Source organism: Mustela nivalis (genome assembly GCF_964662115.1).
Source record: "Mustela nivalis genome assembly, chromosome: 7".
Classification (NCBI taxonomy): Eukaryota; Metazoa; Chordata; class Mammalia; order Carnivora; family Mustelidae; genus Mustela; species Mustela nivalis.
This window is the reverse complement of record NC_139026.1, coordinates 84,471,003-84,494,592: the sequence shown is the minus strand read 5'-3', so window position 1 is coordinate 84,494,592 and position 23,590 is coordinate 84,471,003. Positions and strand designations below refer to the sequence as shown.

The following is a 23,590-nucleotide window of genomic DNA, read 5'->3' as shown; positions in this document are numbered from 1 at the left end:
AAAGTGAATTATCTCAGTAGTCCAATGCATAGATTCAAAAATAGCCAGACTAATTAGATGAAAAGAATCATAGACATCATTTAGTTTGTGTCTATGTTATAAGTGAGGAATCTAGGGGTGGGAGAAATTGAGCAACTTGCCTAAAGTCACATGGTCATTGACCTAAGAGTCACTACAAGACTTCCCCTCAGCCCTTGCCCCCCCTCCCCCCCCCCCCCCCCCCCCCGCCACCCCATCTCACACCTCTTTCACACTTTCTCACTCAGATGTAACAGAAAGTGCATCATAGGCCATAAAAGCTTTCTTTCCTAATACTGTCTGAAAGTCATTTCAACTGAAATGACCTCAGAGAGCTATTTAGGCTTTGAATTAACATAGAGGATTTGCACTGTTAGGGTTACTCAGATTCTAATGAGCAGCTCTTTATTTGGTAGAATATTTTTATTGAGGATTTTAAAAAGGGTGTGACTAATCATTTCCAAAATCTGGATGCTACCAACAGTGTTAACCAAATAAATAAGCCTTTGCCCTTCTAAAATGTAAGGTCTGAGTATGTTCTTTTATAGTTATTACAAGACTTGTTTTCTTTGCTTTAGGATACTTTTGACTTCCGTGACACTGCTATCTATATATTCAATAAACCTTCTTTTGATCTGTTCAAAGGAAACAGGTAAGCTGATAGTAGGTCTAATTTTGTTAAAGCCAGGATGAATGATTTGCATGGTGATACTGTGAACGAGTAATGCCCTCCCGGTTCAGCCACTGATTACCGAAGAGTACATTGACCTACAGTTCCTCAAAAACCTATAGTGGTGTTTACCCAGAGAAACAGACACGGCACCATGGACCGTAAATTGTCTTGGACCCCGAGAGAATAGCACTGCCATTTAAAGCAAACCCCCAATCATACCTGGTTTTCTAGTTTGAAATGACTTCATTTGAAAAGCTTCAGTTTTTCCTTAGGTCTTTACAAATTCAGAACAAGGATCCCATGTTTTGATATTATAGCCTTCGAGATTTTAAAAGTAAACAGTGCTTTCATTCCCTTTTGTGTATATTCCAAGGAGAAAATGGTATGCCTGAGGCAATGTGGGAGTGAGGGTACTGGGGAAGGGCTCCAAGTTCTGGGCAGTGTAATACCTGAAGTGTTTATTTTCTATTCCTGGGACAAATGGATTCTGTTTGTAATACTTTGACTTTTGCTTTAGCTGAGAAACCACATTGGCCAACTATTACTACACAGAGAAGACTCCATTTAACTGGGACATTTTGTAATAGATTGAGCATCTACCACTGTCTTGTTTAAACACCAGTCTTCTGAGAGATTGAACAAAGCTTTAATTATAGCCTGACCCACATTGCTTTCTGTGAAAGTTTTAGAAACGTGAGCCGAACTGTCATAAAGATATATAAACGTGTTTTCTTAATGAATGGTTTAGCAGTTTAGTATTTATCGAAATGAGACAGTTGAACATGTTAGGATATTCTTGTAGCCAGATTATTCTTTTGACAGATTTGTCTATGGGTCTCTTTTCTGAGTTATGTATCTGTGAACTAAATTTTACAAATGATGAACATTCTGGTGTTGACTATTGTATGTTTGTTATTGTGTTTAGGACACACGAGGCATTCATGGAATGTTATTAAGATTAAGATAATTCCTTATTAGCCTCATCAGTTCACATAATTAATTCAAAAGGAAACTATCATCCCCACAATAAGGATTTTTATTTTTAAATCAAATCTTTACTTTAATGATATGTACCAGACCTGAGAAAGGAGATCAGAGTAGGAATTCCCCACCCCCGGTTGAAAACTCTTCGAGATAGTTAAAAATAAGCCTTATGACCTAATAATTGAACTGTAATGCTTTTGTAGCCAACCTGAAAAAGGAGAAGTGGTGGTCATGTCTGACATTTTAAAATGTCACGAGGTTGTAGCATCTTAACCCTTGCAAAGCCCAAAAGGCTATGTATGTGATTTTGAGAAAGGCAGAATAACTTGGGGAATAGTCCCTCGAATGAGGATATCTTGGCTTTCTTTAACTTTTAGATCCCTGTCATTTCTTGTGTTCTCAACTATGATTTTTAAATAGGCTGCATGGTTTATGAAAAGCTGGGAGAACAGGTCTTTGGCACCACAGGGAAGCTCGTAATCTTTGGAGCCACCTCTCTACAGAACACTGGAGGTAAAAGGAACACGCTTTTTCTATACATAACTTTAAAGTATGTGAATATTATTATCTTTTCTAATTCTGGTGGTTGGGTGGCCCGATGAATTTTAACAAAATGGAAGCAGTATCGTTCTCATTGCTAAAATGGCACATGGAAAGTAAGGCAGAGAGAGCAGTCACTTATTTAAAACCCAAGTATACTGAGTAGCTAAAACTGTCTTTGTGTCTTATTGAAGGTCAGTCTAAGAACAGGCTGGTAGCCTTTTATATAGCTTGCAACATGAGCCTTGGTATCTCCTTTCTAAAAATGTTCTCATTTTCCTCTAGCGATGCTGAGCTACCTCTTCATAGTCAAAAATGAGCTGCCCTCCGCCATAAAGTTTCTTATGGGAGAGGAAGAGGCATTTTCGTAAGTGATAGACCATTTTTTTGTAAGATAACAAAAATATTCTTAATTTGAATGTGGACTAACCAAAGTTTTTGTTTTATGAAAACTACAGGAGCCTGAGTTTTCTCTGGGTTGTTATTTTCTTTCTTTGTTGTTCCAACACATTTCTCTGGGGTTTTTATATAAATGAAAGAAGTAGGGAAAGGCATTTGACGATGAGCATTTAAAAGGTAGATTTATCTGTCAAGCTGCAAACAGTAGATGCTGCATCTCCCGGAGAGCCTGAAATCTATATCCAGTTTCTACGGAACAGAACAGATACAGAGTATTTTTAGCACAGACATATATTTAACACAGAAGTGGAACATGCAAACACATTAAGACCCTAGTCTCTTTCTTAAAGAAGGGAGCGGAGCAACATTAACATGAGCCAACTTGAATAAAAATCTAGCTAAGCTTGGAAAATGTTGGAGCTACACCTGACATATCCATTGTTTTAACTCCCTCTTGTTTAATAGTTCTTGCCAGTCTTTGTTTCTCTGTTTTCTTTCAAGGCAGAATCATAGGAGCCAGAATTCCTCATGTTCTGTCATCAGGACTCAAGGTCAAATACAAGAGGTTAGGGAGAAAGCAATGCCTACCTGTGCTGACTTGTTTTTCAATGGTATTAGCCAAGCAAAACAAAATGGAACTTCTCCTTAAATAATTGATAAGACATGTTGTAATCTGACAGAATGCAGTGTGTGCATTCAGCTTTGAAACCACGTAAATTATTCAGAGGACTGCCCCATTTAGCTGGTGGGGGAGGGAAAAAATCCCCCTTCTTCCATCACTGGGGAGAGAGACGATGGTAAATGGGAAGTGGTTGGATTAAGGTGTTTGGATAAGCCTGAAAAATGATAGAAATTAATGGTAAAAATTAATAATAATAAAAATTCATTGAAATGTATTGTGAAGTTTTAAATTTGAGAAAAAAATTTCACTTTCTATGAAAATATGACCCAACTTAAATGCCTTTTTCAGAGCCTGGTATGTGGATGGCCGCGTGCTAGTGGTCGTTGTTACCTTTGGCATAATCCTCCCTCTGTGTCTTTTGAAGAACTTAGGTAAGGAAAGAGCTTGCTTTTATCATAGTCTCTACAGTGCCCAGATGAGTCAGAAACCTAATGAAAATGAATAACTTTGCCCCCTCTACTTTTACTTGTAAGGTAAAGATTATGTGAATGATAAATTACAAGTATTAATCAGGCTTGACTTTAATATGGGCTAAAAACACTGGTCGGTATGTGACCTCGTAAGCAGTCCCTCCATTGAGCTGTGGAAGGGGGAGGGGAGGCTCTGGGGCCAGCAACAGACTCAGTGCCGTATCGAAGAGCACAACTTACAGGCTACTCTGAGAAAAGTACAGAATATGAATTCTCCTTACACAAGGTTTTCAATATCCTGATTATTTAGATCAGTAGATTTTCAAATCTAATATCAAGACAGAAAGTTGCTTGTATTTATCCCCTAAAGTAGAATGAATCATTCGTATATTATCGGAGTCTAACCCATCTCAATTATTTGCTTCATTGAAGGGAAAGATTGAAGTGAAAGGTCAAAGGTTGCCATAATTTAGGTCCTAGCCACTTGATTTTGATATTTTCGTGTGTGTATGTTTATATTTGGAGACAAATGTGCCTGATGTTGTGGGAATAGTATATATTGAATCATGTGGCCAGATTGGTATCTAGTCCAAAATGCATCACCTTTAATTCTGGGCAAATTCAAGGAAGACATTTAGATTAAAGTTCTTCCTGCAAATGACTGTTAACCGTAGTGTTTTGTTTTGTATGAATATCAACCCTCTGTAGCTGTTATGTAAGATCTAGAAGTAGATCTTAAAAACGACTTAATTTTATGGTTCCTGGATCTGTGTTTTGGCTTCTCTGTGTATACACACATAGCTATTTTGAGTTTAAGGAGGGAAGCGCTCTTTTTCTCTGGGAACAACGCAACCTCCCAGAGACCACTTAACTCTGCCTCTGTGGAAGTTACAGTGGATGGGGACTCCAAGGGGAGCAAGTGAAGATCCCCAGACGCTCAATTTATTCCTAGAAATCACTTCATCTCCTCTATGAGGGCCCCTCATCTAGGAAGAGAAGTACTGTAGCTGTTATTCAGTATGTATGCAATAGGTACTTAATAAAGAATATCGAGATCAAGGAGTAATGGATTTGGCTGTAAGGCTCCATCAGAGTATAGCAACAGAGAGCTACGGCCGGATTTGGGAGGCTCTTTTTCCCTATCTGGGAGTCTGCATTGTCTAGTGTATCAGAGAAAACTAGAATCAAAGTGATAATATGATACTTTTATTTAAAGTCGCCTTTTTTTTTTTTTTTGGCCAAATAAAGGAGCACTCTCAAATAATAAATCTTCTATTCACATAGGCATATTTGTATATTATTGGACCTATGCTGGAAATAATGCATTGCAAGAAACAAGGTGATACATGAAATAATAATAATTTTTTTCAACTTTTCTTTTAGGGTATCTTGGTTATACTAGTGGATTTTCTTTGAGCTGTATGGTTTTTTTCCTAATAGTGGTAAGTGCTGATGAAATGATTGGCTTGGTTTTGCCACAGAACTATGATACACAGCAGTTATTTATTATTTGGCTTTATTTGATAAAGTCTAATTGTTTCTCCTATATTTCTTAATACCAGGTAATCTACAAGAAATTTCAAATTCCCTGCACCGTTCCAGAGATAAATTCAACAATAAGTGCTAATTTAACAAACTCTGACATGTGTACACCAAAATATGTTACCTTCAATTCAAAGGTAAGTTTCCTCATCTTTTCAATATAAAAAAGAGCATTTTGTTAAGGGCATTATAGTTCTCCTATTTGTTGTCATTAAACTGCTTTGAAAGAATTCATTCTCAACAGAACACCAAACCACTGCTTCCCAAATCCCATAATTCAGAGACCTTTAAATAGGCAAATACTAGATTTCATGCTTCCTCCTATGCAGTTTACATAAAGGAACAACCTTTAGCATTGTCTGTGAAAATCTCTGTGTGGATCATTGTCTCAGCTCCTCTCTTCCTTGTAGATCTTTAAAAACAGATTAATACCTCCTTAGCCCACTCCCTGCTCCTCCCTGGTGGTGATAGAAAGGCATCCCTCCGGTTTCCCCAGCTCGCACAGTGGAAATACAGATGCTGAAATACAGACACACAAACTGACACTTCAAACTTTCACACAGTTGGAGTGCTGTTATTAGCATGGGGAACAGTGGACTACAGAACCGGTCAGGCTTGGACTTAAATCGTTTGGCAAGCTACCAGATCCCCAAGTGAAAAACAAGGATACTGTTCTATATCTCACAGCGTTTTTTTAGAATGGGCCTGGTCCAGTGCTTTCACAGAATTAGAGCATGAGAAATGTTACTTTTCTTTTTTGCATCAGAAGTTGTACTGAGTTTGAGAGTTTTAAAAAGTCTTATCTAAGAAAACTAAAGAGATCAGATGCAATTGGGCCCGTTCAGGGTGGTATGGCCATAGTATGCTAAGCGAAATAAGTCAATCAGAGAAAGACAATTAAATGTGATCTCTCTGATGAGGAATTTGAGAGGCAGGGCAGAGGGTCATGGGGGGAAGGGAGGGGAAAATGAAACAACATGGGACGGGGAAGAGAGACAAACCGTAAGTCTCATAATCTCAGGAAGCAAACTCAGGGTTGCTGGAGGAGTGGGGGGGTGGGAGGGATAGGTTGGCAGCGTTAGAGACATTGGGGAGGGTATGTGCTTTGGTGAGTGCTGTGAATTGTGTAAGACTGATGATTCACAGACCTGTACCCCTGGGGTAAATAATACATTATATGTTAATAAAAAAATACATAAAATAAAGTTACATGTTGAGAAGCCAGTAAAAATGTTACAACCAGAAAAAAAAAAAAAAAAGAAAGAAAGAAAGAAAGAAAACTAAAGAAAGCTCTCTTGCATGCAGGCACAATGCTAAGGACACAGCCAAAGTAGTGACTGGGGAAGTAGTTGTCTTTTTAGATGCCAACTTTTAAGTCTGGTTTGACGGGTCCTGTAGAGCAAAGAGCAGTGGAACAGAGATGGAAGAAGCCCGGGGCATGTCACCTAACCTGTTGAAGGGAGTCAGGAGAGCGTCAGTGGTCTGTATACGGATCAGGGTTGTTGTTGGGAGTTCGTTAATTAGTGCAGGGAACGTGCAGGGTGACGGTGCCCTGTAACTATGGGATGAGGCTTTGCCCGAAGCAGTAAAATAGGATGTAGGTGAGGGGAACCTAAGAGCCCTGTGTGCCAAGTGCCTCACGTCTCAAGCTAGATAAGCCCTCTTAGAAAAGCTGCTTCTATTTTCGACACCAAAGCCCTCCTAATAATCGAGTAATCCAGGGATTCTGAAGAGCTGTCAGAGAAGACGACAGCTTCTCTGAAATATTGGAGTGGAATAATTTTTAAAGTAATAAATGCTTCTTCGTAATGTTTATTTTTCTCTTCCAAACAGACCGTGTATGCTTTACCGACTATTGCGTTTGCTTTTGTCTGCCACCCATCAGTCCTGCCAATTTACAGTGAGCTTAAAGAGTAAGAGATTTGTTGTTTACCTTAGTCATTTTACCTTTTTTTACCTTAATCATTTTTTACATCCCCTCATTAATAGGCAAGTACTGTATTGAAATAAATAGATTTGTATAATGATCTGGCAGATGGACTCATCAGCCAGCCTCAACATTTACTTTCTGCCATTCTGGAGCAAGTACTATATTAATGGAAAAAGAGAATAAGAAAAATCAGAAAACTGCATTATGTTTTGGTCATAAATACATAAAGTGGCCACCTGTGTAGACTTTTTTGTTAAATCAGTTTTTCACATACTATATTACTTAGGAGAGTTCAAGTCTTTGTGTTGCTTTATGTGACTTATGCTTCCTTGCCAAGTGTTATAATCATAATCAGATTCATGTATAAACTGCAAAATGTGTTGTGCCTGATTTGCCTTGTATTGGTTTAGAGGGAAAAGGCTGCGAAATCAGGCAGAAAGAAATTAATGTTAAGGCCAAAAACTGGACAAGAGAATATAAGTGTTCATTTTAAACTATTAAGATGATTCTGTGGATTTGTTTTTGATTGCTGTTTTAGAGAAAACTAAAGTCCTGCTTATAAATTTCCTCCTGAGTTCTCTTTTTAGCTGACTGTTAGCAGACTTTACAGATAAAAATAGTCTTCATGGCATAGTCTTAAGCTCAGAAAAGATATACAGTATTTTCCATTTTGAAAAATAAAATATCATTTAGCATTGATTCACTCATGACTTGTCCTCTTTCATATTTAATTGATATATGGGTAAGTTTTGCAATATCTTTATCTATCTATGTGTACAGCAATCCTACTTTATGATCCTATACTTAGGACATTTAAACATGTCTTTGACATCTTTTAAATTTAATAGTCCAGCTTTTAGTTTGTAATTTTCTGATGTGTGTGCATCTCAGTTTTTCCTGTTATGACACAAACAAATGTTATGACTATCATGGTCTGTTATTGAGTACAAGTCTCATAGAGAAATTATTTTGGCCATTAAAGAAACTTAAATGGCCACCCAAACTCCCTGAGTAAACTTGACCTGAGAGATAGAGCCCTTCATCATCTGTGATCACTTGGAATTTATTGTTCTGGAAACATAGACTTCTAAGTGCATCCCCGAGGCTACTCAGTGGGAAAAAAGGAAACTAAATAACAGTTTTAGCAATAGAACACCTGAGATCAAGTTTCAGATTTGCCCGTGATCTCTGGGCTGGGAGAACAGTATTTGAATTTATTCTGCTCTTTTCCCTGTACGTGCTGTGTATGGAGATAATATCAAAAACAAATATTAAAAAAATATTTTCCTCCCTTCAGATGAGAACCTGATATTCTTTGAAAAGAATGGGGAAGGGCATTTAAGGGATTGGTAGTTCCATGAATCACTCTCTCACATTACCCGTTTGGCATAAAAGAAGCTATTTTAAACTGGTGTAATTGCTAGGGGCAGGGGAGGTGGATGGCGGGTAAGCTCCGCTGCTCAGATCTTCCCTAGCCCGACAGAAAGTTGTTAGTATTCTTCAGTGTTAACACCAGTACTTAAATTCAGTAACATGGTTTTTAATTTTTAAAATTCCCTTATCTTTGTTCTTAGTCGATCACAGAAAAAAATGCAGATGGTGTCCAATATCTCCTTTTTCGCCATGTTTGTTATGTACTTCTTGACTGCCATTTTTGGCTACTTGACATTCTACGGTAAGTGACTTCTGTTCGCACACAAATATATGTATTTGTAGATAAGTTAGTGAAAAATCTGTAGCCGAAGAACTTTTAGTATTTTTTAAGAGATTTATGTATTTATTTTAGAGAGAGTGAGAGAGCACGGGGCAGGGGGGAGGGCAAAGGAGGAGAGAGAATCCTGAAGCAGACTCCCTGCGCAGCCCAGAGCCCAGCACACTCAGCTCAGTCCCAGAGATCATGACCGGAACCAAAATCAAGAGACGGCTGCTTACCCAACTGAACCACCCAGGTGCCCCAATACCCAAATAACTTTTAACACGATAGCTCCCAAAAGCAACAAATCTACCCACTGATTTTGCTGGTCTTTTCTTCTACATAAAGCAAATGGTGATGATTCCTTTACCTATTTGAGTAGACTGCACAATAGAGTAATTACTGAAACGAGATACTGTAATTTTTTCTTCCTAATACTGTCCTTAAAAGAAACTGCATTGGGGTGCCTGGGTGGCTCAGTGGGTTAAGCCTCTGCCTTTGGCTCAGGTCATGATCTCAAGGTCCTATGATCAGGCCTGCATCGGGCTCTCTGCTCAGCAGGGAGCCTGCTTCCCCCTCTCTCTCTGCCTGCCTCTCTGCCTACTTGTGATCTCTCTCTCTCTGTCAAATAAATAAAATCTTAAAAAAAAAAAAAAAGAAAGAAAGAAAGAAAGAAACTGTGTTTTTTAAGCATGCCACCTTTACTGAGCAAAGTTGAAAACTATACCAGAGAAGGCTCTCCTAATTGCTGGTGCAAATTGGGTCAGATTCCATTAATAGAGAAGAGAGACAGAGACAGATGTTGAAAGTGGGAAAGAGCAGAGTGCTACACTCATGACACTTGTGTTAATTAAAAATAAAACGCCTGATTGTTCACTGGAAGTTGGAGTCCTGCAAAATTTGAAGGAATGGCAGGGAGGGTTCAAAGGAATGAAATCTGAAAAAGGGTTTCATTTGTAACTTCTTGGCCCTGTAGGAATAGTTTTCTTTCTTTTATCAGGTCTTCCCCCTCTGCTATTCAGATGATCCTCAAGCTGTATTGAACATCTTTCATTATCATTACAATCTGGGACCTGATTTAAATTTAAATACCTGTATTTCACATTGTTCTCTATTAAATAATATTTCTTTGGGACATTTTTTCCCCCCATAAACACAAATGTCTCAAAATTTAAGGGCGCCTGGGTGGCTCAGTGGGTTAAAGCCTCTGCTTCGGCTCAGGTCATGATCCCAGGGTCCTGGGATCGAGCCCCACGTGGAGCTCTCTGCTCAGCGGGGAGCCTGCTTCGTCCCATTTCTGCCTACTTGTGATCTCTGTCTGTCAAATAAATAAATAATATCTTTTGGGGAAAAAAAAAAATTTAAACACGTTTCCAGATGATTAATTCAGCCTGGAGGGAATGGCTACCCCGATTACAGAGTTGTATTGTCACCATTTTCACAAGTAATGGCAAACAGCATTGTCTGATGAATCCATAAATGCCATGTTGAATTTTTGCATAAAAATAGTGTTTCTAGGTTGCCTGCAGAATTGCAGCACTGGGGGTAGGTAAAGAGAGGGAGGGAGAGCTACATGTTCCTTCAACAGTCTCACTGTTACCTTGTTCCAGCCATGAGTTTTCTTTCCAAATCCATATTTTTTTCTTCCCATAAAATAAAATACCACACCCTTTTGTAGTCTTCGGTCAAAGAAAAAGGCTCAGGTATTTTTGGCTCATTATAAATTTTGACTCAAGAAAATTCGAACTAATGAGATTTTTATTATAACCTTGGCTCCCTTTTCCAAAACTGAGCCCAATGTATGGCACAGAATAGAATTGGACTTCCACCCCCAGAACCTTGAGACCGGTGCAGTGAGAAGACCTTAGAGGAGACATGGCAGGAGGGGAGGGAGGTCTTGTCAAAGCAGTGAGCATTCGCAGGGACTTCCCTTCTAGCTTTGGTTGTCTTTGAAGTCACATCCTGAAGTTCAGAGTTAAGAAAAAGTTCAAAATGGTACAAAAACTAGATATATATTTTTTTTAATTAAAAAAAAACATAGAAGTGAATTCTTTGCTGCTGGTGGTGAAGTTTGTACCTCTGTTGGCTGGCCCCTGGAAGCTGAGTGATAAGAGGAGGGTCTGGAAGGCTCTGTGGGGCCTGCCGTCCACCCAACAAGGCTGAGGCAGTGTAGTGTCCTTTGACGAGCGGCAGCAAGTGGGGAAAGTCTAGATTAAGAAGGGTTCTGTGCTTCGACTGGATGTTCTTTTTAGCCCCAATTTACGCCTTGGCTGAATTTGGTATAAATCGAGCACCCCCATACTGGGTAGCGGCTTGTAGCGATGACTTTACAGTCATCATTCCTCGTAAGGTGACATACGGACGCGTGGCGCCTGTCTCACACAGGGCATTTTTCTTCTCAACTTCACAAACTGTTTCAATAGTTACTGGGACACCCAGGACATTGCTTTCCTTGCCTTTTAGGGTGCACGTTCTTTGTTGTTCAGATCAGCTGTCATTCAGCAACGTGCCTTGTTTCTCTCTCAACACTCTCTTTTGCTCGCTTCAGAAAACGTGCAGTCAGACCTCCTTCACAAGTACCAGAGTAAAGATGACATTCTCATCCTGACCGTGCGGCTGGCTGTGATTGTTGCTGTCATCCTCACGGTGCCCGTGTTGTTCTTCACGGTGAGTAACAGACCGCGGGGCCCTGTAAGAAAAGCCGAGGTCTCGCCCGTCGCTCCCTGTTTGGAGCCTGCCCCACAGACAGCCTGCGGGAGGGAACTTCCCAGGGTCGCTGGAATGGTACCAAGGAGGCACCTTAAGACTCTGGGGTCAGTGAGATAGAGCAGGCTCTGCTGGGATGAACCTTAATTCTCATGAGTCTGTTCCTTCTTCAAAATGTAGACAGAGTGTTTGGATCTTGCTCGTGCGTGATGAGAGCACAGAAACGGACGGGAAGAGCACACACTTAGTCAGATAAAGACGGAAATTATCCCCCACCAGAGCTAGCTAACTACCTATTTGTAAATAAACATACTTTCCTTAAGCCAAGCCCCTACCTGTAATCCTGCACAAGGACTTACAAAACATTTCCCAGATTCCTGTGCACCGGGACATGTGTTTCTGCTGAGGACACGACGGTTGGTGTGCCAGGGGCCCTCACAGAGTCTTTGTCTTCTTTTCCTGTAGGTTCGTTCGTCTTTATTTGAACTGGCTAAGAAAACGAAGTTTAATTTGTGCCGTCATATCGTGGTTACCTTCATACTCTTGGTTATTATCAACTTGTTGGTGATCTTCATACCCTCCATGAAGGATATTTTTGGGGTCGTAGGTATGGCTTTATGAACTTTATACTTCTCATTCTCCGATAGCTGTTCAGAAAGCTAAAATTCCGCTGTAACAACTTCATTTTTTTTTTCTTATTTTACAGGAGTCACATCTGCTAATATGCTTATTTTCATTCTTCCTTCATCTCTTTATTTAAAAATCACAAGCCAGGATGGAGATAAAGGAACTCAAAGAATTTGGGTATGTCTCAGGCCAGCCACTCTTTTTCTGATTAGTTTTTCATTTAAATTTACCAAATAAATAGTCCATCTCCCCCACCTAATCCTACTTTTAGCGGCCTCAAAAGGGGAGCAGCAGGCCTGATGTTCTCCCCTTTGGGAGATTGAAAATACCGTATCCGACTCTGATCTGTTCTCTGAAGATGTCTTACTCTTATTGTGCCTTAACTTGGGCTCTGAGCTAGGGCAGGGCCAGCTGGGAAACTAGACGTCTGTCATCCGGTGTCTCTGTGGGGCGATGCCTTGTCTTTAGCAAGCTAGGAAAGGGAGAGGAACTCGAAGACTTGATGCAGCCCGCTACTTCTGTACATTCCCGGTCCCGTAACTCCTTCCGACAGCCCAGGGCACGTGGGATCCCTTCCTGAGAATGGCGGCGTTTGCTTAAAGAGACCTCTTCTAATTTGGCAGAAATACTTTGGAACAACAGACCTGGATTCAGAAACTACCTTTCTGTGCGGGGATTCTTGTTCCCAGGTCTGGTGAAGTTCAAAGGGATCTTGAAGGTGCCTCACTTGGAGACAGTGAGGGAAGCAGCGGTGAAGGGGCGGCTGCCTGAGCACCTCCTAGAGCACCATTTTGTTTGGCCTCGGAGAAGGCTTCTCAGCTGCCCTTCCAGATAGTGTCAGGGCTCCAGAGCACACATGACCCGGATCAGCAGACCCGGGTGAGAGATGCAGGCAGGAAGAGTCATCCTTGTGCTTATAGGAGAAGCAGCACTGATCTGGTACAGCATCTGCCTCCCCAGCAGGATTCTCCCTGAAACCAAACAAGCCCCACGTCCTTCTAAACCGGGAGGGGCTTCATAAGCACAGAGAGAGAGCGGTCACTCTGGCATAGCAGTAAAATACAACGCACATTAAATCTGAAAGTGCCGGAGGCCTGTGGCCATGAGTTCTGTGGGCCTCCCCAGCCCTGCTCTCACCTTAGAACTGGTGGTAGGATCTAGCAGAAAGCATAGACAAAGGCTCCTGTCCATGTGGGCCCCCCAGGGAGTTAAGCCAGACCTCCGATGAAAAGCCTGTGGACAACCTCACCATTTGCCTCTCCTTCCCTTAGCTCTATTCTCCAGGTTCAAGTTCAGCCCCCTTGGCTCTAAGTTCCTTCATGCTTCTCCCTGCAAAGCTCTGGTTGGATACTTTCAAGCCCCAGCAATTTCTAATCTCATGCTCTCCAGAGTCTAGTTTTAGTAACCTGTCCCCCTTTTGGCTTTCCTCAACCCTTACAATAACTTAGTTCTGGACGCCCATTTTCTATTTCACTTGATCAAATTGTCTTTGTTATATATCTTTCCCCCCACTTTTTCAAATAGAAATGTTTGCCTGCCAGTGGTAACTTCAGTGGGTTGGTAAAAAGTAACAAAATGGCCTGCATATTTTCAAAGTCCTTTCTCTCTCTCTTTTTTAGTTGTAATCTTAGTTTGAAAGAAACTATAGGATACTCAGTGAGTAGAATGGATTTGTTCTGAGATGACGGTGAAGTCAAACAAAAGAATATGGGAGATGGCCCTGCATAGCTAGTTCTTGTTTGCCCCTCCTTGGAGAATCAGAGCTGTACAATCTTGGAATGATTCTCAGAGTTTGCCAATGGTTGTAACAGACTCCAGATACAAGAGGACACAGAAAGAGAAGGAAAAGCATTTCTGTTTGTTTCCCAGGTGTATGTGGGAGATGTTGGCTTCCTTGAAAATAACGCATGCTTTTATGTTGCTCCAGGCTGCCCTTTTCTTGGTCCTGGGGGTGTTGTTCTCCCTGGTCAGCATTCCTTTGGTCATCTATGACTGGGCCTGCTCATCAAGTAGTGACGAAGGCCACTGAGACCAGCTGAGGACAGGAAACATTCCAGCCCGTGGCTCGGTCACGTCGCCACACATCAGCAATCTATCATCACTTCTTTTGCAAGTTTACAGAAGCAAAACAGGAATTCACAGGATACTTAAAATGGAATCACACTTCGGTAGCAAAACAGAAACCTGTTTCTATAATAGTTCCTGTCCCTCTAAGAGTTGGGATCAGTTTAAGGATTGTGGATTTTTTTAAGTTTCATGCAATTGTATTTCTCAGTACCCTTCACAATCAGTAATTTTTCACTCTCCTAACTCTATTATTATTTTTTTTTTTTTGTGGTTTCACGGTCCTTTAGAACTTTGGAAACATAATCATCGATCATGTTTATTTATTATGTGTCCAGGTTCTGAAATCATTTTCTTGCTGGTGTTCCACTCACACCATCGGTATCTTTTTAGAAGAGAAAAGAATCTTGAATTGTATATAGTTATTTTCCTTTACAGAAAAAAAAACGGTTTCATAAATATTTTGCCTACTTTGGTTACCATAGCACACAGGGGATCATCATAAGAGAGTGACAGGGTGTGTGCCATTGCTGGGTCAGAACATGCCCAAGATTTGAGGGGAGCCCTGATCTCCTGGCAGCCAGGCTCTGGCGGTCCAGTGGCCTCACTAGTACCACACCCTGCATCCTGGGGAGACCTTCTCCGATGAGTGTTCTTAGCTGGAAAGGGGGTGAGAATGATTTCTTACCTTGGTAAACATCTCAAACGACACATTTGGGTTATCTAGCAAATGAAGTTTTGTTTCCCTCTTGGCCAGTCATGTCGAAGTTACTCTAATCTGAGTCACCTTCCACGGAGGGAGACCCGCACCACCTTGGTAATAAACTGAGAACCACGAGTATTGCAAAAAGAGCATCCAAAATGCCTAAGCAAATATTCCTCTGATGCAAAGAGCCTTCAACCCTACACCTGGATTGTTGAAGGGAGAAAAAAACACTTTCTTAAATTATAAACCCAGCAGCTTTTACTCATGTCCACCAGCTTTTTGCACAGGGAATAATGTGTATCCAACCAAGGGTGATCTAGGATAAGTAATTCCTGTTTTATATTGGGTACTTTAGGGGGTCTTTAAAAGACTTGTTTTATATCTATAAATTTAGGTTATTACAAATACAAGATTTTTGTACCTTAAATAAGCCTCATTCCTATTTCTTCTCCATCAGTAATCCACTCGGAGTCTTGAAAAAAGAAAGATAGAAAGCAAGCAAGCAAGTGAGCGAGCCCTTAGAGATAGCCTTTGAGAAGAACTTGTGACAGAATCAGTGTACCTTCCTTCCCTCAGACAGGGGCTTTGGTGCCTGTATTGTGTCCTCTTCTCATCCCTAACCAAGGGGTGGGCCATTACCGCCCACCCGGCATGACCCACACAGGAGGACAGACCTGCCTCACACCCCTACTCCAGCTCCACTATCTCCTAAAGGGGGTGGAAGGAAATTACACAGAGTCTACAAGAGAAGAGAGTTGGGGGTAAGACATAGCTTGGAAAGTTGTGGGACCGCAAGGAAACTCAGAATTACATCCTCCTGAAGCTGGACCATCACCTGTGATTGGATTGTCTCTATCACACAGCAAGAAATGTTGGTGCTCTCTGAGCTGGTCTTTTGAAACAGGACTTGTGTTTTATTTATATTCTGGTTGAATTTCTCAAACACATAAGTTCACCAAGCACAGATTTCTTATCCAGAGATAAGTAGACTCTAACCACAGACTCTTGGGAGGAATTCCAAGCACTTAGCTCTGAGTTCTGTTCCTCCCTCACTAAAATCCCTAAAGGCCTTTACTCACCATTCACTGGGAGTAACAAGGAGCTGCCCCTCCCTCTTTCAGACTAATATTCCATAGAAAAGGCAGGCATCTAAGCACCTTGTTGTGATCCTCTTGGGGGAGAGGGAAAAGCTATTTCCTGCATTTCTTGGTAGGATCATTCATAGCATTTAATGTAATGGCTCCAGAATTACATCCACCTTAGGTCAGAGTTTCGGTAATTAGATATGAATACCTACCCATACGTGAATACCTAGTAAAATCCACAGCCACCTCTGTCCTTTTCAGCAATGTCTTCCATATTGGATGAACAGGGAGAGAAATTAAGCAAAACAAGTCAGGTGGCCCCTCAGAGGCTTGTCTAGGGCACCGAGTAATGAAATAGCCAGGTAGTAGACGGACCCTCCATTAAAAAAAAATATACTTAGTTGAACTTGCAAGCAATATTATGCTACTTTCTATTTTCCTCATTAGTTTATAACAATTCATTTGACACAAAGTCAACTTAGAAAATTACCATTAACTTTTGGGATGGGTAGTGGTATTTTTGGATCTCTGGATTTTATGTGTCAGTACAGGGAATTTTTATTATTATTTAAAATATTTATTTAGAGGAGGCACGTTGTTGTTGATGTCTGTGATACTGCAGATTTTTAAACATCTTTGTATGTTTATCTAAGTTTATTTTTGACAGGATATAATAGACCCTACTGTAATTTGTCAAATACCACGGATTAATTACATCATTTGTGTGGGATTAGCTGTAAAGTGTACTGCAATAATTCTTCTTGTTCAGAATAGTGAACTGGTAGCCAAAAATACATGTATCACAGATGTTAGGTAGAATTTAAACAGCAGTCAAGTGCTATAGAAGTTTTTCTGCTAAATTAGTAGACTAAAGAATATTATACCTTAGCCATTGGGAGCAGCACGTTTTCCTTTGGTAGATAGAACCTTAACACTAGTGAACAGTGCCAGTTTCATATTTTGGATTTAGAACTGTTCTCTAGTTATTATAACACAATATGCCGTAAATCCCTAATTTACCTAATGTTATTTACTGGGAGTGGAGTAGGAAAGGATGCACAGGAAAGAAATCTAGTCTCGTTAGACACAGGCTGTCCCCAATTTATAAGCAGACCATGTTGCAAAACCCTGTTAGGTGGTTGGTTGCAAGCTGGAATGTATTTTCCTCTAAAACCAGGTTATACGTGGTGTTTAGGCCCCCAGAGCAGCTAGGAAAGATGGTTAGACCCATCATTCAGCAGAATAGGATAATATAACATGATGGCTAAAAAGCCTTAACAGCCAAAAATAATATTATTTTGAAGGAGTCTTTGTTCGGAGTTGCCAAGAGTATGTCACTCCCGTTAGTGGAATCTGGACTGCCCACGCCAGCTGCTGGACGGTGCGGGTAGGGTCACCACCGGTGAGCGGAGATCAGCAGAGCCTGAAGCAGAGTCTCCAGCAAAGGAGGGGAAAAGAAGTCCAGGGCCACCGGAGCACCTGGTGGGAGGAGGAGGGGAAGGAGGATGAGGAGCTTCTTGTGAGCCCCCCAGGGACATTCCTCAGCTGGTAGCTTTTCTTTTGCCTGGAGGTCTCAGGCTTGGCCTGACTTTTCTGTTCATAGGACCTGCTGCTCCTATAGTTTGTCTCTTCCCCTGCCTGTTAGAGAACAGGATGTTGCTTCACAGCCTCTCTCGTGCGCCAGTCCCTGGAGCCAGCCCGCACACAGCACTTTCAATGGGTTTCGTGCTAGTGAACCATGGTTTAACTGTCTAGTAATCAGGTCGGTGTAAGAAGGTTCCCCCGACTTTCCTTCTTTCTATTTGCAGACCCTGTTGAGAAAGGCACCCTGGGGGTGGGAGGTGGCGGGGATAGTCAAGAGGCTGGAGGTGGTCAAGGGACTGGGATAAGATTCCTGTGTTTGAGAGACACACCAGAAATGGCCCCACAGCAGACTTCCTTCCGGAGTTGGATTCAAGCCTCTAAGCCCGTGGTCCTCACAGTGTGGTCCCCAGACTGGCGGCAGCAGCATCACCCTGGGATTTGTTGGAATGCAGGGCTTGGGGTCCCAGCCCAGGACTAAGGAAAAAAGAAACTCTCGGGGCGGAAACCCTCAGCAGTCTGGGTTTGAACAAGCCCTCCGCCTGATCTCGATGCGCGATTAGTGTGAGAACCGCTCCCAGTCCGTTCGTCCGTCATTTCTTTTCTCCCCATCAGTCCTACCTCAGAGTATGGTTCCTCGGAAATGCTGGTGCCGGTGCTCAGTCTTCAAGGAAGGCCGCCTGCCCTCGGGTCTGTCAGCCTGGGCTGAGGGGCACTCAGATGACATTGTGTGAGGCTGTGAAGAAATGGAAGTCAAGTGTTTGTGTTTTTGCAGAGAAGGAAAAGAAAATACCCTTTGTAAAGGCAGCCTTAGATGAAATACTGAATTCGTGTCAGGAGTGAGCTCTCCACAGCGTTCGGGTGCGTCGTGTGATGGGCCGCCTGTCCTCTTCAGGTGGATTCTCTAGAAAGGTCTGTACTGCATAAGCACCTACAAACTGCTCGGAAAGGGATGGAGAGCTCGGCTCCATTTCAGTAAATCACAGTGCTGGAAGGCACATGCATCAGGGTGGGGAAGAGGTTGAGGACATGATCAGATATTTGATCTGATGGCTCAGAGCAAAAGCCACGCGTTTCCCTCAGTTTATCCAGGTAAATGGCTTGAGGCTTAGAAAGGGCAGAAGTTTGAAGAACAGAATTCCTCCATTTCACTTCACTGTCAACTTGTAGCCACTCTCAAAACAGAGAAGATACAGACTGTGCCATTTAGCAGTGCTAATACATGGTTTTCCTGAGCAATGGCAAAGCTGGGGATCCTTTAGCAACAGAACATACTTCCTCCAAAATGTACACAGGGAATTTATGATGACATAGGGCTTTCAGGTACAAATTGGGAATAGGGTGGCTAACAACTGAAAAATATCACTAAATCAAAAAGGGAGAGTTCTTGAAAATTGTAACATTCACAAGGCTCGGTCATTTTCCTTTAGGGTTTTCTCAGAGGAAGGGCTGCAAATTGGGCCCATCTGTCTACAGGCTTGAATTTGTGTTTTTAAAAGGAAGAATCTATGCAGCTGAGGTTTATTGTAGGAAATACTTCATTTGTATGTAAATATGTTGTAAATAAATAGGAGGCTGTATATTTTTGCAATTGTGGATCCACACTGAAATAGAAGTCTGCATATCAAGAATCTAGTATTTGCATATCAAGAATAAATGTTGTCATAGATATTAGTGGTTTTGTTTGGGAATTAGAAAAAATTTACCTTCTCGCCCAGGTAACATCGTTCTCTCAGTGTAAACTTGGAATCTAAAAATCTTCTTAATTGTTTAGAAAGCAAAATGTCGGAGAAATAGTTGCATTGATTTCTTATACTGGTATTATGCTCCATTATTTAAGAGATAATCCTCTGAGCTACAAATAAGGAATATTTAGACCCAAATTATTGTCATATAGAAATAGATACACCCAAAATGACAAACTGTTTCTTCATAATGCTCTTATGCTGTTAACACTGATACCACTACACAGTATTTATGAAAACAGAAGTGGGGGAGAATTTCTTTCTTTTCAAAATTAAGATGAATTGCTGCATTTCCCAAATGTTGGGATCTTTGTGGGGGGGGCGGGTACCGAACATTAACTATGAGCACAAATTTGAAGGACAAAAGAAGACCATTATTTTATCAAGCTTTTGAAAGTCTTGCATGTTTGCCTTCCATTTTCAGTGTTGACACCAACATAAACCATCTTAAGTCATTTTTTCCCAAAACACTTGAATCTTGACCATTGGTACATAACCCAGTCTCCGGAGTCTTTGTTGTATTTTAGACTTCATATAGGTCCAGTATGTGTAACACACTGCTTTTATTCATGTAAAAACTTGTAAATGACTTTCAGATGAGTGATAGAAGTGAGTCACAAGTCACAAAACTTTGCTATTCATGGTTAATCAAATAGTTTATTTTCCCCCCAGGATATGGTGTAAATAAAGAAACATAAGAAATTCTGTTCTATAATTGCTCTGTTAACATAGTTTTTAAACATTAAAAATGTGAGCTAAAAGTATTTTTGAATTTTGCCTTTCTTCTTTTGGGATGTAATACTAAAATGGTGGGGGGAGCGTTTGATCTTTGGAGACAGATTTGCACACATTTGTCAGTGCCCTAGAACATTACTTGTTCATGAAAGCTTATATTTATGTACCCACACTTGAAAAAAAATGCTTCTGATAGAAATCTAGGAGCGCCTGCGTGGCTCAGTGGGTTAAGCCACTGCCTTCAGCACAGGTCATCCTCTCAGGGTCCTGGGATCGAGTTCCGAGTTGGGCTCCCTGCTCTGCAGAGAGCCCGCTTTTCCCTCTCCCTCTCCCTCTGCCTGCTGCTGTGCCTACTTGTACTCTCTGTCAAATAAATAATTAAAAAACTTTAAAAAAAAATCTGTCTGATCTGAAACATACTACCTATCCTATTTCTCCATTCTCTGTAATCAGAGTAGGTTAAACATAATATTTTCTTTTTAAATTCAGGTTAATCTTTATGGAGATCAATTTCTGTATTATGTTGTAACAGGGATTCTACTCATATTGTAGTCTCCCAATAACACAGAAAATTCTATCAGCACTTCCAGTTCTCTGGAACTTTTAAGGGGAAAGCTTCTACAGCTTGACCTTTTCTCTGTCCATCTCTGGCTCCTCCCCCACGATCTTAGGAAAGTTTTATCAGAACAGCAAGATGGTCAGAGTCTGATATCCAGATTCCTTTTGAAGACGAGTTTAGTGCAAAAATAACCTAGGCCTTCATGGTATTACTGAGTATAAGGCCCTTCCTGACTCTCCCTGAGATACCACGATGATAGCCCATTCTGCAGAGCACAGGTGCACACGTGGATCTTAAGGTAGAAATTTGGGGCACAGGAATCCAAGTTGTGTACTCCAATGTAGCTTCATTGACCAAAACCCCAGAGGCAAAGGGTGTAAGTAATTATTATTTTCAAACTCAAGCAGCTGTTAAAATGCAAACATCCAAAAGGTCATTGAGCATCGGAGTGGGTTTTGTTCTAAGTCAAAAGCTTCAAGCCTCTGGTGGTTTTGACAGTTCTGACTTCTTCCCCTATCACTCTAGGAATGCCTCTGCCAATACTGTTCTATTCTCCATGTTACATATAATTGTCCAGGTGAGGGTTATTCTCTGACACCCCTATGGAATAAACGATGGGCTTACTAACTTCGCAACTCAGAAGACATGCTTTCTTACCTTCTAGACTCATAATTGTATTCTGCCTGATTAAGATAGTCTGGGAGGGGTCGATGAGGCGCAAATAACTGGACCAATCTTTTGCAAACCAGTGCTTTATCTTTAGTTAGTTTAAATTTTAGACTAATCTAAATTGGCAGGACAATCTGATCTTCCTTCATGGGCTCAGTGCAACATCAAAATAACCTGTCAGATTATTAAAATGTATTAGAAAGCTGTAGCACCTACAACAGATTTTTACTGATATGGAAATAAATAGATCATAAGATCTATAGATCATAAGATAAATTGCCCAAATAACACCAGAATGGGGGCCTTCAAATTAATAGGGAAAGCAAGGGCTATTCAATAAATTAAGAAAAAAGGACTCGTTTTTTGAAGAAAATAAATCTGGGTCCCTGGTTCACCTCTTATATCTAAAGAGAGCTCAAATACACAACATGTGTATAAATACATTTTTTCACAAGTGTAAATCCATGACTCTCATAAAGCTATTTTATGTCGAAAATTTTATTTAGCTCATTATTAATAAAGGAACATATAAGATGTTTAAGAAAATGGTTCAAAGGATAATTTAAAGAACAGACATATACATAAGCAATCAGGAGAGCTAAAATGAATTTGCTAATAGACATAAAATTGGCCTTATCCAAAGGGGGAAATCAGTTGATCTCTACCAGCAGAATTCTTTTACTTCTCTGGGCAGCAACTATTTCTACATCGGTTTTCCATAATTTACAGGACTCAAAGCCCACAATGCCCCCTGCAAAAGGCAAAATGTGTATAGAATAAGATCATTCAGAAGAGATATCTGGTATCCATCAAAGTATTCCCAGTAGCCTTTTTTGCCCCTTTCAGTCTTTCCAATTTCCCTAACAACTTCCCTTTTTGTGACCATAAAAATCGCAAGGATTATTCTTGACCATTAAAAAAGAGCTGGACTCATTATGTTTGCCAGATTCTTTTCATAGGTGCAAAAAGTGTTAATTAATCATGTAGGGTTCCTTCGGTTTGCTTGGAAAATTGAGAGTCATGTAGTATTGAACAGCTAATGGAACCACAGAATTATAGTTGTACATGTCTATTATTCGTTAGCTCAAGGCTGGGGAAGGAACCCCAAGAAACTACCCATATTTTGCTTGCATAAGTTTAGGTGAATTCATCTCTACTTCATTCTGTCCCCCACCCTCCTGCCCCATTCTTACCACCTTTAGGGATGATACTAAAGTCAGTTTTCCTGAGATGGTTTTGTAGCTCCATAACTAAAATCAACCTTTGTTCCTTAGAGTTGTTTACCATAACTGATTAAATGAGCATCATTCTCAAATAGGACATTCCAAGAAAGGCCATGGTTCTAAGATCGTTTTTTTCTAATTATATTCTGGTAGAAAGGAAACGATTCTTGTTGAACCCATGCAAATAAATACATTGCTGTGAAAAAGTAAGGGAATTCAAAGCTTCTTAATTTGGGTGGTAGGTAGTTCCTTGAGAGGTATAATATAACTGGTATAATCTGACTCTCAAGTTTGAGGTCAAAATTATTCAAAATATTCCTTCAGTGAAATTACCAGGATGCTCAACAACTCTTTCTTGATAGTCCCACCTTCAAATTGTCCAAGAACCCTCGAGGCATTTGATTCCCGAGGTGCCTGCTTCCAAATTCAAGAGAATGAACTAGCGAATGTAATCCATTCACATCAGCCTCTTTCCCACTGTGTGCAGCTTCTGGTGCTGCCACACGGGGTCACTGCTGAACACCAGCGCTGCACAATTTCTTAACAGGTGTCTACTGTGGCAGTAATGCCCTTAAAGGTCTACAGCTCAATGAGGGCTGAAGTGATGGAGGAAGGATAACTTTAATCCATACAGTGCCATGCTAGCTGTCACCTTGACAGCCCAAACAATCTACAGTGCTTCAGCTCACCAGAAGTTTGTTCCCACCAGGCTCATGCCCACCAGGCTGTCTGGCTCAGAAGGGGCTCCAATTAGAGCTGCATACTGTATCAGAGCCAACCCTGTCCCTTTCCCCATCCATGGGCATTTAAACCTGATATTGATCTCAGGTCTTGACTCTAGATATCCCAATGGTGAATTTCACTTTGAGACCCTTAGGACTGTTTCCTGTCCCTTCCGAGATCATCTCAATCTATAAGAGAGGTTTGGAAACAAAACTCAAAAGGAAAGGAATTGGGTAGAAGACATAATATGATCTTTCCAAGAGGCAGCTTGGTGCTCTGCAGATATGCCTGACCTT

At 40.9% G+C, this 23,590-nt stretch overlaps 1 protein-coding gene across 2 annotated transcripts in view; it reads left to right on the top strand.

The window, feature by feature from the left end:
- SLC38A1 (solute carrier family 38 member 1) overlaps positions 1-20,149 on the top strand; it is a 70,096-nt gene extending 49,947 nt beyond the window's left edge. For both annotated transcript variants that reach the window (XM_082742311.1, XM_082742312.1), the window contains 12 exons: positions 597-670; positions 2,096-2,188; positions 2,501-2,582; positions 3,585-3,667; positions 5,090-5,148; positions 5,269-5,385; positions 7,082-7,161; positions 8,753-8,853; positions 11,420-11,538; positions 12,043-12,184; positions 12,284-12,381; positions 14,132-20,149. In XM_082742311.1, coding sequence (XP_082598437.1) covers positions 597-670; positions 2,096-2,188; positions 2,501-2,582; positions 3,585-3,667; positions 5,090-5,148; positions 5,269-5,385; positions 7,082-7,161; positions 8,753-8,853; positions 11,420-11,538; positions 12,043-12,184; positions 12,284-12,381; positions 14,132-14,233 — 1,150 coding nt within the window. In that variant the 3' untranslated portion in view covers positions 14,234-20,149. The remainder of the gene's footprint in view (positions 1-596; positions 671-2,095; positions 2,189-2,500; positions 2,583-3,584; positions 3,668-5,089; positions 5,149-5,268; positions 5,386-7,081; positions 7,162-8,752; positions 8,854-11,419; positions 11,539-12,042; positions 12,185-12,283; positions 12,382-14,131) is intronic.
- Positions 20,150-23,590: the final 3,441 nt, after the last annotated feature.